Below are 13,028 nucleotides of genomic sequence, written 5' to 3' on the forward strand. Positions count from 1 at the left end.
CTGAAGCAATATCTGAAAAGAAGTTCATTCCAGTGGGTTCAGTTATTACATTTGAATACAATGTGTATTTCACTTTTAATTGGCTATATTTCAACTCAGGCACTTGAAATTTAAAATCATATCCTTCAATATCTACAATATGGCAAAATCGTCTGTTTTCATGGGGATCATGAGATATATGATACACATAATTAATTACAAGAAACAGGCACTAACTTCTAAGACATATGCAATTATCACCCATATACACAATCACAGATTCATTTACAAATGGATTAACAGCATAATGATATTTTTCCTCTATAATTTCTAAACATAATTTCTGTGGCTGTAGATGTTTATGGTGAATTCAAATCCAATCCCAGATTCTTCTAAACAGACTGCCAATTGTACTTTCTTCCACCCTGGGCCTCTTTTGTACCCATACTCTATGATCCATGGGCTCTATCACTCTTTGATTAGCATTAAGGCCGAAGACTACAATGGGGGAAACCCACCTTATCTCTGCTCCTGACACTAGTAAAACAAATACAGTAATCTCTCCAGATCTTTTATCATATGCAAAATTTTCCATTTTCCACCAGGATTATAAATCCCTCTCAGTCTGGATGGAATTTTTCCAAATAGTGCTCCTAATTTCCAATAGGAGTATCCCTCACATACCATCTCAAATCATGTCTTTTACCACATCACTAATTCACATCTGCATTTGCATGAATGCCAAGGCTAAGGAAATATTACTCTGGAGGGCACCAGCAGCCTGCAAGAGACGGAGATGATCTTTTTCTTGGGATTGCTCCCATTCCTCTAATAACTGTGCCACTCCATCCTGTATGGAGCTTAACTGATCTAAGGATTCTCTCAGGGATGTTGCTAAATCCTTTAGGTGTTGCCCCACTTAATTCATTTTGTTCACAGCCATTTCCTCCTTTATACTATTAAGAAGCCCTACCCTTGTGCCAATGCTTCCAGTATGTCCCTTTTTACTTAGTTCTTGCATGGTCTGGGGACATCATGAAGATTCATCCAATTTTTCCAGACCTCATATAATGGCTGGAAAAACTTTCCAAATGGGGTTCTATTACCGAGATATTTGCTAAGATGAGGTCCATAATAACCTTATTCAGCGTGTGGGTTGGATTGATCACCAGTTGTTTCTTTAGATTGGTTTGAACCACATATGTGCTGATCAAATTAATTAGAGGTGGTTCCAGAATTCACACTTCTATACCTTTTACTCAATGGGGTCCCAGAAGGAGCCATTTTCCTGTCATATTGGGCTTCAAATTAATAACCATTATATCAAGGCATGATTTAACTTTATTATCCAAACATTCTTTCTTCTTCGAGTGATTGCTCATGTCAATTCCAATTAGGTGTGAGCGTGCAGCACGCACAACAGCTGGAAAGATTTTCCCTTAGCAGCACCCCTTGGGTTGATCCAGGTACCCTCAGAGTCATGTCTTCATGGCACGGAATATAGGGCCCTGCCAACCCGCCAACACCTCAGTTCCTTCTTACTGCCCCTGACGGTTAGCCAGAATGCTCATTATCTCTAGCTTCAGCAAGATTTTTCCTGTAAATAATTTGATATAGTTAGTTTTAGTAGGTGTTAGTTAGTTAGCTCTCTCTAGAAGTTCATCTGAGGGTACTCCCAATCCCCCTCCTTCTCCCCCATTACTGGGTCATGCCCTGGTCCCCGGGGTTTAAACCCTGCACAGCCTGTGACAAGTCTATGCCTAGAAGTGACCTCCACACTTCCTGCTTGAAGTGTTTGGGGGAAGCCCACCAAAAGTAAATCTGCAAATCTGCAGTGGATTTCGCCTTAGAACTCAGAAGGAGATTGACGAGCGCCTCAAGATTCTTCTGATGGAAGCTGCCCTCCCTCCCCATATGGACCCGGGGTCAGCTGAGCCAATGCTGAGCACCTCGAGGAAGGCATGAGTCGGCACCGAGGAAGGAGTCAGGACCGGCAAAATTTCCCACATAGGGGCCCTGTGCAGGGCAGTGAATGGCACTGTTCACAATCCCTGGTGCCCCACAAGAAGAGGAGACCCGAAAGGGGCCGCTTATCCATGCCCAGACTGATGCAGAAGGAGTCAACTGTTGTAAGACCCATGTCGGGCCACATAAGATTGGCACCGCCACCTAGGGTTCTGTCAACTCCTGCGCCACGATGGCACCTGTCAAGTCTGAGCCCCCAGCACTCCCCTCACTGGGAAGATTGCGACCACCTGCAGTTGCCTTCCATGCCAGAGACGTTCAAGGCTGCTAGGGACCTCATCGTCTTCATGGTGCTGCCTTCCCCTCCTAGGTGCAACAGGACACTGAGCTCTGTCTCACAGGCACCCGTGAGACCCTCGGTGCCGTCTAGAGGCAAGCCAGCAATTATACCATGTTGATCACCATCCCCTAGGCACCAGTACCTTCCACTGGAATAGGGGAGCCACACTGGTCCCCAAGTTCTCAGCACTATTCCCTGGCACCAGTGAGCACTGCCCCTCTGTGGTCATCCTACAGTGAGTCCTCCCAGTTGGAGACAGACTCCTATAGGTTGAGGAGAAGCAGGATTTCCAGGTCCAGTAGACACAGGCAACAGTTCCATCCAGCACTGTGGCCTCGACAATGGCAGGCTCCAGCCCAGTGGCTTTTCTGGATCCCCTGGGTGTTCCACCAGGATCAAGGCCAAAGCCAAAGGTCCCATTTGCGGAGATCAGCATCGGTGGCCTCGGCATCATATGTGCCTCTGGGTCAAGACCAACCACACCACACAACCCTGACACTGACCACACCAGTACCAACTCACTGGCACCAACTGCACCAGCATCAACTGCAAGGGCAGAGAGCAGGACCCGCTCCCTGATAGGGCCTTGTCCTCATCCTTGCTTGATGAGGTAGTGGCGGAAACTTTGATGGCCTTGCTCTGGAGGTCAGCAGAGTGCTCCAACAGCTGCTGAGAAGAGTGGCGCAGAACCTGGAGATCCATGTTGAGGAGGTCACTGAAACATCAGATCTAATGGTGGACATTCTTGCCCTCGCTGGACCCTCCTGTATTGCCCTGCCACTTATAAAAACTATTCAGGACACCACTAAGACAATGTGGCAGACCCCTGCCTCCTTACCACCAATGGCAAAGAGTATTGAATGAAAGTACTTTGTTCTCTCTAATGGGGTTGAGCATTTTTATACTCTTCTCCTAGTGGTTGCAGCAGCAAATGAGCAGGAGCACCAAGGTAACCAGGGCCCATCCCCATAAAACTGGGAGGATTTTCCTCTTTAGAAGGAAAATTTATTCCAGCGGCGGGTTCCAGCTCCAAATTTCTAACCACAAGGCTGTCCTGAGCAAGTACAACTACAGCTTATGTGGAGATATCGCAAAGTTCATGGAGCTTCTGCCAGAGGACTCCAGGGTAGAGTTCTCCTCCTGGGTAGAGGAGGATAAGCTAATTGCCAGGGCTTCGCTCCAGGAAGCCCTTGATGTGGCTGATTCGGCCACCCACACCATGGCCGCTGGGGTAGCCATGAGGAGGAGATCCTGTCTGCAGGTATCAGGGCTCCCATATGAGCTCCAGCAGACCATACAGGAGCTTCTCTTTGAGGACTCGGCCCTCTTTTCAGAGAAAACTGTCTCACAGCTTCATAACCTCAAGGACTCGAGGGCCAACCTCAAGCCCCTTGGCCTGCACACTCCGGCTATGCAACGGAGGCACTTTAAGCCTCAACCTCCCTTCCCCTCATTTCTACCACTCGCAGAACATGCAGGATTTTTCCAAGAGGCATAAAAGGAACAATAGAAAGAGGCCTCCCCCGTCATCAACCCAGGTCTCTGGGCAGGCAAAACAGTCCTCAGGCCAGAAGCAGAACTTTTGAAGGTGTGCCCCAGGCGATGCACCAGTCCAGACTTTGGACCCACCCCCCCTTACCTTCTTGTGCTAACTGTCCTGTTTCTACCCTGCATGGGCCCGAATTACATCAGATCGCTGGGCACTCAACTTGGAGGATGCTTACTTTCATATTTCAGTAATACCATCCCGCAGAAGGTACCTCAGGTTCCTAGTGAACCACTATCATTAGCAGTTCACAGTCCTTCCATTTGGCCAGTCAGTGGCTCCTCAGTGTTTATCAAGTGCATGGCAGTTGTGGCTCCATTCTTGCGTAAGTGTCAGGTGCAGGTGTTTCTGTACCTCGACAACTAACTAATCAAGGGCCACTCCAGGGCGCAAGTGGAGGTGCAAGTGAGCTTCATAAGGGCTACTTTCAATGACCTCGGCCTTCTACTGAACATACAGAAGTCAACCCTATCCCCCGTTCAGTAGATAGAGTTCATAGGGGCGCTATTGGACTCTACAGAGGCAAGAGGGTACCTACTGGAGTCACGTTTCTGGTCCCTGTGCGACATCATGCAAAGTCTCAGGCAGTTCCCTCCCACCACAGCAAGGAATTGGCTAAAGATTTTGGCCGACATGGCCACTTGTACCTATGTAGTACAGCACGCCAGACTGAGACTCCAACCTCTTCAGGCATGGCTGGTGTATTGGCCTATTTGGGACGGTCTAGACAAAATTGTCATTCTACTCAACCGCTTCTTGAGTCCCTTCTATGGTGGCTTGACCCTCAAGCAGTGTGTGCAGGTGTCTCCTTCACCAGGCCACAGCTGTCCCCTTTGCTGGTGATGGACATATCAGCGATGGGTTGAAGTGTGCATCTGGGAGACTTCAGGACTCAGGGTGTCTGGTCCTGAGCAGAGCTCTCACTTCACATCAATGTCAGATAGCTGAGAGCAGTCCATCTAGCATGCCAGACATTCCAAGTCCATTTGGAAGGGAAATGGGTATTGCCCATGATGGACAACACAACAGCAATGTTTTATATAAACAGACAGGGGTGTGCATGCTCCTCTCCTCTGTGCCAGGAAGCCCTCAAACTGTGGGATTTTTGCATAGCTCACTCAGTACACCTGGAGGCGTTGTACCTTCCCAGAATCCAGAATGAGTTGATGGAATATCTCAACAGGTCCATTCACAACCACGAGTGGTCCATCTGTCTGGATATCGCAAATACCATCTTCCAAGACTGGGGATTTCCCCAGACAGACTTTTTAGCATGCGACACAACAGGAAGTGCCTGCAGTTCTGCTCCTTTCTGAATCACAGCCCGGGCTCCATCATGGATGTGTTCATCCTTCCCTGGAAGGGACACCTCTTGAATGCGTTTCCACCCATACTCCTCATTCACAAGGTTCAAAGGGACAAGGCCTCAGTGATAATGATAGCTCTGTCAGCACTGGTACATGTCTCTCCTGGAAATAGCCATGGAAAACTCAATCACTTTACTGCTGCTCCCGGATCTGCTAACCCATGATATCTAATGGAACCACCTTTTGAACCGCTTGTGACATGTTCTCTTCTGTACCTCTCTTATAAGGTGGCATTCCTGGTAGCCAGGAAGGTGTCTGAGATCAAGATTCTAACATCTGAGCCTCCTTACACTGTGTTGTATAAGGACAAGGTTCAGCTTAGACCGCATCTGGCCTTTCTCCCTAAAGTTGTCTCCCAGTTTCATGTTAATCAGGATATCTTTCTTCCAGTTTTCTACTTCAAGCCACACACAAGCAGTAGGGAACAAAAACTTCATTCATTGGATGTTCTCTGGGTTTTTGTCTTCTATATTGAGTGGATGAAACTGTTTCAGAAGTCTGTTCAGCTGTTTGTCACAGTAACAGACAGTCTCCTCCCAAAGAATTACATCATGGATCACGTCTGTATCCGGGCGTCCTACATTCTGGCATAGATACCTGCCCCTCCACTTACAGCGCACTCTACTAGAGCACAGGCATCATCAACTGCATTCTTGGCCCAGGTTTCAACCCAAGAAATCTGCAGAGCTACGACGTGGTCCTCAATCACACTTTTACCTTGCTTTACACCATTACCCAGCAGGCTGGAGATGGTGCAGCCTTTGCCAGAGTGGTTCTACAGTCAGAAAACCTTTGAGCTCTGACCCCTCCTCCAAAATTTAGGCATGGTGATCACATAATTGGAATTGACATGAGCAATCACTCAAAGAAGAAAAACCAGTTTCCTACCTTTCATAACGGTTGTTCTTCGAGATGTGTTGCTCATGTCCATTCCAATACCCACCCACCTACCCCTCCGTCAGAGCAAACTGGGAAGAAGGAACTGAGGTGGCAGTGGGTTAACAGTGTCCTATATTCCGCACCATGAAGGTGCGACTCCAGGGGGCACCTGGATTGACCCAATGGCTACTAATAAGGGAAAATCCAAATTAATGGTAATTTGACTGTTTCTCTCCAGGCAGCATCAGAAATAAATCAATGAGAGTATAGTTTATTTGTCTGATAAATAATTGGAACAAACAGAGTGTTTTCACCTAGTTTTTTATAACTAACCTTAAACTAACCTATAGTGACTGCTAGCAGTCATCGTAGTAACACTTAGTGGGTCACCAGTTTTTCTGATTTCAGCAAAATTACTCATTATCTCTTATCATCAAAACATTTCTAATCATAACAACGTGTTGGGGCACTTAAAATCAAGGTCACTATTCACTCACTCTCTTCCATATTTATAATCTGTTAACTTTCTGTCCCATCCTCCCATTCTGAGAGCAAAGCTGCAGACATGCAGCTGCATGGCCTTGCTGCTCAGGGCCTAAGATTTTCCTAGCTATGTGATGTTTGGTTTTCAGCTGGCAGTGGCTGAACATACAAAATTACTGACTGCACTACTGTCCCATCTGTGCTACATGCAGGAATGTCAAAATCAGGGGTACCATTTCATTCACATAGGTGTTGGTAGGACATTTGATGCACAGAATGAGGTACACCCCATATGATATGCATGTGTAGGACCCATGGATCTTGAAAAGTATTTTGTGGAGGAGGTATTGATCATTGTAGGGTTGGAGATACATCTATGGGTTTTTTATATTTTGTTTGGCAGGGTCTGGTGCTGTTTTGAGTTGGTATGTCCTGGTCTGTGGGGAGCTTGCTTCTTCTGATGAGGTTGGTGAGGTTATGATTTTGTTGGAAGGATAGAAGAAGGGGTTTGGAAAAGATTTCATTCAGGATGGGTCCTCAAGTCTGACACTGATTGTATCATCCATTACAACAACTTTGTGACATACCCTGCTACATACTAACCCTCCATTGTCTGTGATTGAAGAAGTGTTAATTGCCCACTTCATTTAAAATATTTTCCTATAACATCTGTGAACTCTTATGCTTAACAATCTGTCCCACCTTCTGTTTAGCTTAAACATTTTAGTTTCCTTCTCCAGACCTGAAGAAGAGCTGTGTGAAGCTCAAAATCTTGTCACTTTCACCAACAGAAGTTAGTCTAGTAAAAGATATTACCTCACCCTCCCTGCATCTCTTATATCCTTGGGCTAATACAGCTAAAACAACACTGTAAACAAACATGTTATGCATAAAGATAGTTATAGATATTCCACAAACTGGGTGTAGGAATACATTTGTGAGGTAGAGATTTTATTCATTCTTTAAATGGCTTAGGGATAGAATGAATGACTTAATATGTCTTTTCCAGGGCTTATTTCTATGTTTCTAAGAAACTAATAATGGTGTAATCATACTGCTTTTAAAAATTATAAACCTATCTGGAAATGAAAAATAATATTGAGATTTTTTCTGAGAAAGTATATTCATTATGTTTTCCATTAACATTTTATCATAGCATCCTGTTACCTGGCAACCTTCCAAAGATGGAGACCGTCTAATTGGACGGATTTTATTAAATAAACGACTAAAAGATGGAAGCGTGCCTAGAGATTCAGGAGCAATGCTTGGGCTGAAGGTTAGTAATGGACAATTTTGAAAATATGTATTACTTTGTTAGTTAAATGTTAAGTAATTACATTTAAAGTTCAGTAAACCAGGTTAATATGTAAGAAAGACATTTTTTAAAATGTTGCCATTACACTCAGAAATACAGTATAATGAAATTTTATCTTCAGTTATCAAAATGATTACTTTTTTAATGTCTTAGATATGCTTAATAAAATGTATACTAGAAGGTTGTTGGATATTGTTCATGCTAATGCTATATTGTTTTTAATTGCATTTATGGACTTTTATGTTTTAAATAAACCAAGTTGTGATTTAGTTTGTATTTATTTATTCTATATGATTGTTAAGCAATACATTTTCAGCTTTATTATGATTTGTTCTCTAGTATATATCTGCCAGCTTATAACTTACATATCTGTATCTCATGTTACTCATTTCATGTGTATCTTGTGGACTTTGAGATAATAGTTTGTAATCCTAACAGAATATTAGAACAGGAATAAGAATTAATAACATTTTGTAAAAAAGAATGCAAAGAAACCTGTAAATGTGGTTTGAACTTCTTTATTTAAGGCAAATTGTCAACAAGTTTGATTAGTCTAATATTCTTCATTTAACATAGTACTGGCTTCAGTTCAAGTGCACAGCTTAGTCTGTAGTATGGGATACTGTAAATAGGGATTATGTCAACATACTTCATTATGAGCTATATTAATCTGCTTTAGAATATTTTTTGAATTTTTATCTAATTGAAAAATGTTTACATTGTGAGAGGACAAGGTCAGTGAAAATGTGAAATTGAATCATTGCTTTGGTATGTATTGCACTGTTTAAGGATCAGAAAACTTAAGACAAGGGGATAATAGTATCACTCTGTCAATAATTATTAAATATTTTGCATTCTGTTATATTGATATACTTTTTGTTTTGTGGAATACGTCAGCACTTTGAGCTCAACAATTGCTATTGTGTTAACCACAGTAAATTGCTCTGAAAAATTATTGTCATGGATTTTAATTTTATCAGATTGTTTCTTTAAGCTGTAAAACTAACCATAAAACAGATTTGATATTATTATTTTATTGCTGTATAAAGACTGCTAAGAAATCTAAGGTATAGAATTAGAAGATTATACTGTATAATACATTCTTCCCTGATCCTCAGAGATACATAATAAATTCAGTGTGCCTCATCTCCACACAGAGAGATATCCTTAATACAAGTATTTTTAAAAAACATAATGAACCAAATTAGATTTGATTGAGTAATTAATTAATTAATTTACTCCTTTGAATACACTCCTCTGCTTAGTAATATCATTTTGCAAATTACTTGTACCTTAAAGGTAGAGATTTATATTAAAGGTAAATGATACAAGCACAAATTCTGTTGTTATGCAATTAAAAGTTCACATCACTTTCAAATAGATTGAACAAACATTTTTCTTCATCAAGAAAATATTCCACCTTAGAGCCAAAGAAAATCAAACAAAGAAAAAGAGTCAACATTACAGAATATTATATTTTTCACAAAATGAGGCAACTAAAAGATTGGTGGGTGGTTTTTGAGGTAAAAACAGTCGTTTACAGATTAAAAATATTTTTACTGTGTGCAGGGGAGAGAGAAGAAGCAGAAAAAGTGGGGAAGAGGGTGTATGTGTGAAAAACGACTTAGGAAAAAAGGAAAGTTTCATACAAATGTTAAATATTTGGAGACTTATTAACATTTATGATATATCCCCTGGAAGAGAAACATAATGTAAAATAGATCTTACAAAAATGCTTCATTTTGTAACTAAAAGATTTCAAATGAAGATCACATCATCAGTTAATAGCAATGAATTTTGTGCCTTCCAGCTACAAATTAAGAAATATAGTCTCTCTGAATACCTGCATCCAAAACCCTGTAATACAAATCAGAGCTGTATGCATTCAATTAGAACAGCATACACTAGGATTTCCCCCCCTAAAAACTACAGTTGTGAGTGCATATTTTTTTTATTGATGTAAACAGTCTAGCTACTGGTACATTAAATGTTGGGGGTTTTTTTTAGCAGTTTCCAGTGCTGTGAGACTGTAAGCTTATACTGTTTACATGAACTATACAGTTTATAAACTTTAAAATTCTATATTTGCATTGCATTATCTTTAAACCACTTAAATATCCAGAGTAGATGTCAACTGAGCCAGTCAGCCAATATTCTGAGGGGCCTGGTTTTTCTTACATGTATACCAGAATCTACCTCACCTAGGCTGCATTTAAAAAAAATGAGTGATCTACCAGTAATTATTTTGTTTATATTGCCATGAAGTCTGAATCATTACAAATAATTCTATTTATGTGAAAACCCTTCTCTTCCAAACAGGTCATAGGAGGAAAGATGACTGAAACTGGTCGGCTGTGTGCATTTATCACCAAAGTAAAAAAAGGAAGTTTAGCTGATACAGTGGGACATCTTAGACCAGGTATGAGTCTGCTTTAGAAATGAGCAGGAGACAATAAACAAGAGAATAAGTTCTTATAAGTTTAGTTTGACGTAATCATGCATACTAAATGTGATGAGCGACAGTAGTGCAGCTGATAAATTTGAAAGTTCAAACCAAACCCTACCTTCAGTTTGGTATTTATGCAAACAAAGATGTCATATGGGAAGCTTTTAGTTCTCCAGACCTCTACTATATTTAAGACACTAGACTTCTACAGTACAGATTGCACAATTCAGAAAACTTGCAGTAGAATAGGGCGGTTGTCACTACCAGTGCAGTTCATAGGATTAGCTTTTTTTCCTAAGAAGATAATTGTTACTGCAATTGCAGGCGATGAAGTGTTAGAATGGAATGGAAGGCTATTGCAAGGAGCCACCTTTGAGGAGGTATATAACATCATTTTAGAATCCAAGCCTGAGCCACAAGTGGAGCTCGTCGTTTCAAGGCCAATTGGGTGAGTTGTTTTCTAAATTTTCTTACTGATTAAAATAAAGTGCTGTTACATTTCACTTTAGACCCAGCATGTATTGTGCAGATTTTATACAGATTATAAAATAGTTCCCAATATTCTATAATCAAAAAGCATGAGTGTAGGGCCAAATTGTCCCCGATAGGCATGGGTTCAAATGGGTGGTGGTCAAGAGAGCTCCAAGAGGCATTTTGGAGCTTCTTGATACACAGATTGGACATGCCTGCTACATCACCTCTTGAGAGGATCCAGAATATGTTCTTCTCAATGGATGGCAAATCCCTGTCCAGCCAATTATTGTTGACTCCTGCTTAGGGAAAGCAACTTGTTCCTTATCTCTGCTCCACACTTTTGTATCCACACGTGGACTAGTCAAAGTGTGACCCATAATGAATCTGGACCCATTTCCTGATATGCTGCAATGTAGAGTTTTTGTTAGAATGTGTACAATGATAATATAATGCATAGGGAGTATTCTCTCATGTAGGGAAACCAGATTTTCTTCTTGCTCAGCTGTGAATAGACAGCTAATGATTGGTTAGCATCTGGCACATGATATCCCTCAGTGAAGCATTGGCACAACTCAGTACATAATTAACATTAATGTCTTATCTAAACTGTTCTCCCACCTTCTATTTAGTGTATTGCATTGCCCAATTGCTCTTACCTTTGAGACTTATTTTCTAATATCTAGCCTAAACATTCTCTTAGCTTCCCTAGGTGTATGACCTTGCGTAATTTGTATTGAATCTAATATTGTTACATACAGCCCTGTGTATTTGATGATATCTCTTTGGTTTTGAATTTATAATTACAAAATTCCTTCAAACTACAGTTTAGTGATCTCTGAATGTCATGGTGATGAATAACCATAATTCCAAAGAAAAAATGTAATATGGTTTGATATTTCAATTGGGATATTTCTATGTGGGTTCAATTTCATGTTACAGTATTTGCATGGGTTTAATTTGAGGATATTTTGTGTTAAAGCTTCATTTAATAATGAACAAAAATTTTAATGTCTGCCTTGTCTGTAGGGTGGGAGAATGACTCTTACATATATGTTAGATTGCAAAAGGCAAGGACTAGATCTGTCTGTTTGTTCCGTAAAAAACCTAACACTTTGGGAAGCTGTAAAAATGATCATTAATAATAATAAGGCACACACTAACATGCACACTTTTTCAGATGGGGAGGATTCACATTTTTTTCAGATAGGAGTAAGTTTTATATCTCAGTTTCTTTCAGCTAGTATTATAGTTCATGGTGGCAACCTAAGAAGCTAAAATACAATCCCTATCCCAAACTTAAGTAATTCATTTCATTCTTTTATTTTTGTGCTCTCCTATCATTGTGCGTCCTCTTTCTCCTCTCTTCCCAGTGCTCCATCTCCTCTCTGACGTTGTTCCCCTCCCCATGATGTCCCCTTATTGACCCTGACACCACATATGCTGTCACCAGAACAGTTTTTCTGTAATTGCATTAGGAAGATGATGTAGGTTCTCAAGACACTCTCATTCCCCGTGTCAACAACAGTGTGGTACATTGGCTGAAGAACTCTGCAGAGGCAGAGATGAGGTGTCTGTTCTGCATGCTAGACTTCTATTCGCTTTTCCCTGGCAGGGTGTGTTGCTGCAGGCCTGTTGGAAGAGATGGGGTATTTCATCCCCAGTACTCCAGTGGCTAATCTGAGTGGGTTTATAGGTGAGGTCCTAATTCAGAATGATTGGTTTCCCTTTTCAGGTACTTACTTGACCCTCATATGATTAATTCTCTGTCTCATCTACAGGTAGGCTAAGGAGGCTGTGTTGAGTTCTAGATCCAGATTATCTATAAGGCTAGGTTCTGCTGATGGGAGTCAAATCATAATCAGTGCAGAATTAGAAAGGATTCAGAGTTGAGGTTCCTGACCTGACAAAGTCTTTGAAAAGGCCATTAATTCAGTTAAAATCACCAATATCTCACATTGCACCTGCCAGACCTTTCTAACTGCACTGACACCAAGGTCCATCTCTCAGTTTGTTTATTAAGATGGCCTGTGGGGCTTTTTTTGGCATTCTCATGGCAGTGCATTGTGCAGATGTGATAAATTCAAGTTCAGACCTTGCTTTTTGCCAGAACTGTCCAGACTGGCAGAGCCTGGGAATTAGCTTGTGTTAGAAAGACAGCGTTTTGTGGAATTCTTAAGTGACCCACTCTGACATTCAAAGTGTATTGACATATTCCAGGGAAAGCTATATTCAGT

General features: G+C 41.3%; 1 protein-coding gene across 40 annotated transcripts in view; it reads left to right on the forward strand.

The window, feature by feature from the left end:
- Positions 1-13,028, forward strand: part of RIMS2 (regulating synaptic membrane exocytosis 2) — an 884,385-nt gene that overhangs the window by 500,515 nt on the left and 370,842 nt on the right. For all 40 annotated transcript variants that reach the window (XR_003999196.1, XR_003999198.1, XR_003999197.1 and 37 more), the window contains 3 exons: positions 7,716-7,835; positions 10,194-10,293; positions 10,645-10,768. Coding sequence is in view for 37 of the 40 variants with exons in the window: in XM_030553644.1 (XP_030409504.1) it covers positions 7,716-7,835; positions 10,194-10,293; positions 10,645-10,768 (344 nt within the window). In the remaining 3 variants the exon portion in view is untranslated. The remainder of the gene's footprint in view (positions 1-7,715; positions 7,836-10,193; positions 10,294-10,644; positions 10,769-13,028) is intronic.

The sequence above is a fragment of the Gopherus evgoodei genome, chromosome 2, assembly GCF_007399415.2.
Source record: "Gopherus evgoodei ecotype Sinaloan lineage chromosome 2, rGopEvg1_v1.p, whole genome shotgun sequence".
Classification (NCBI taxonomy): Eukaryota; Metazoa; Chordata; order Testudines; family Testudinidae; genus Gopherus; species Gopherus evgoodei.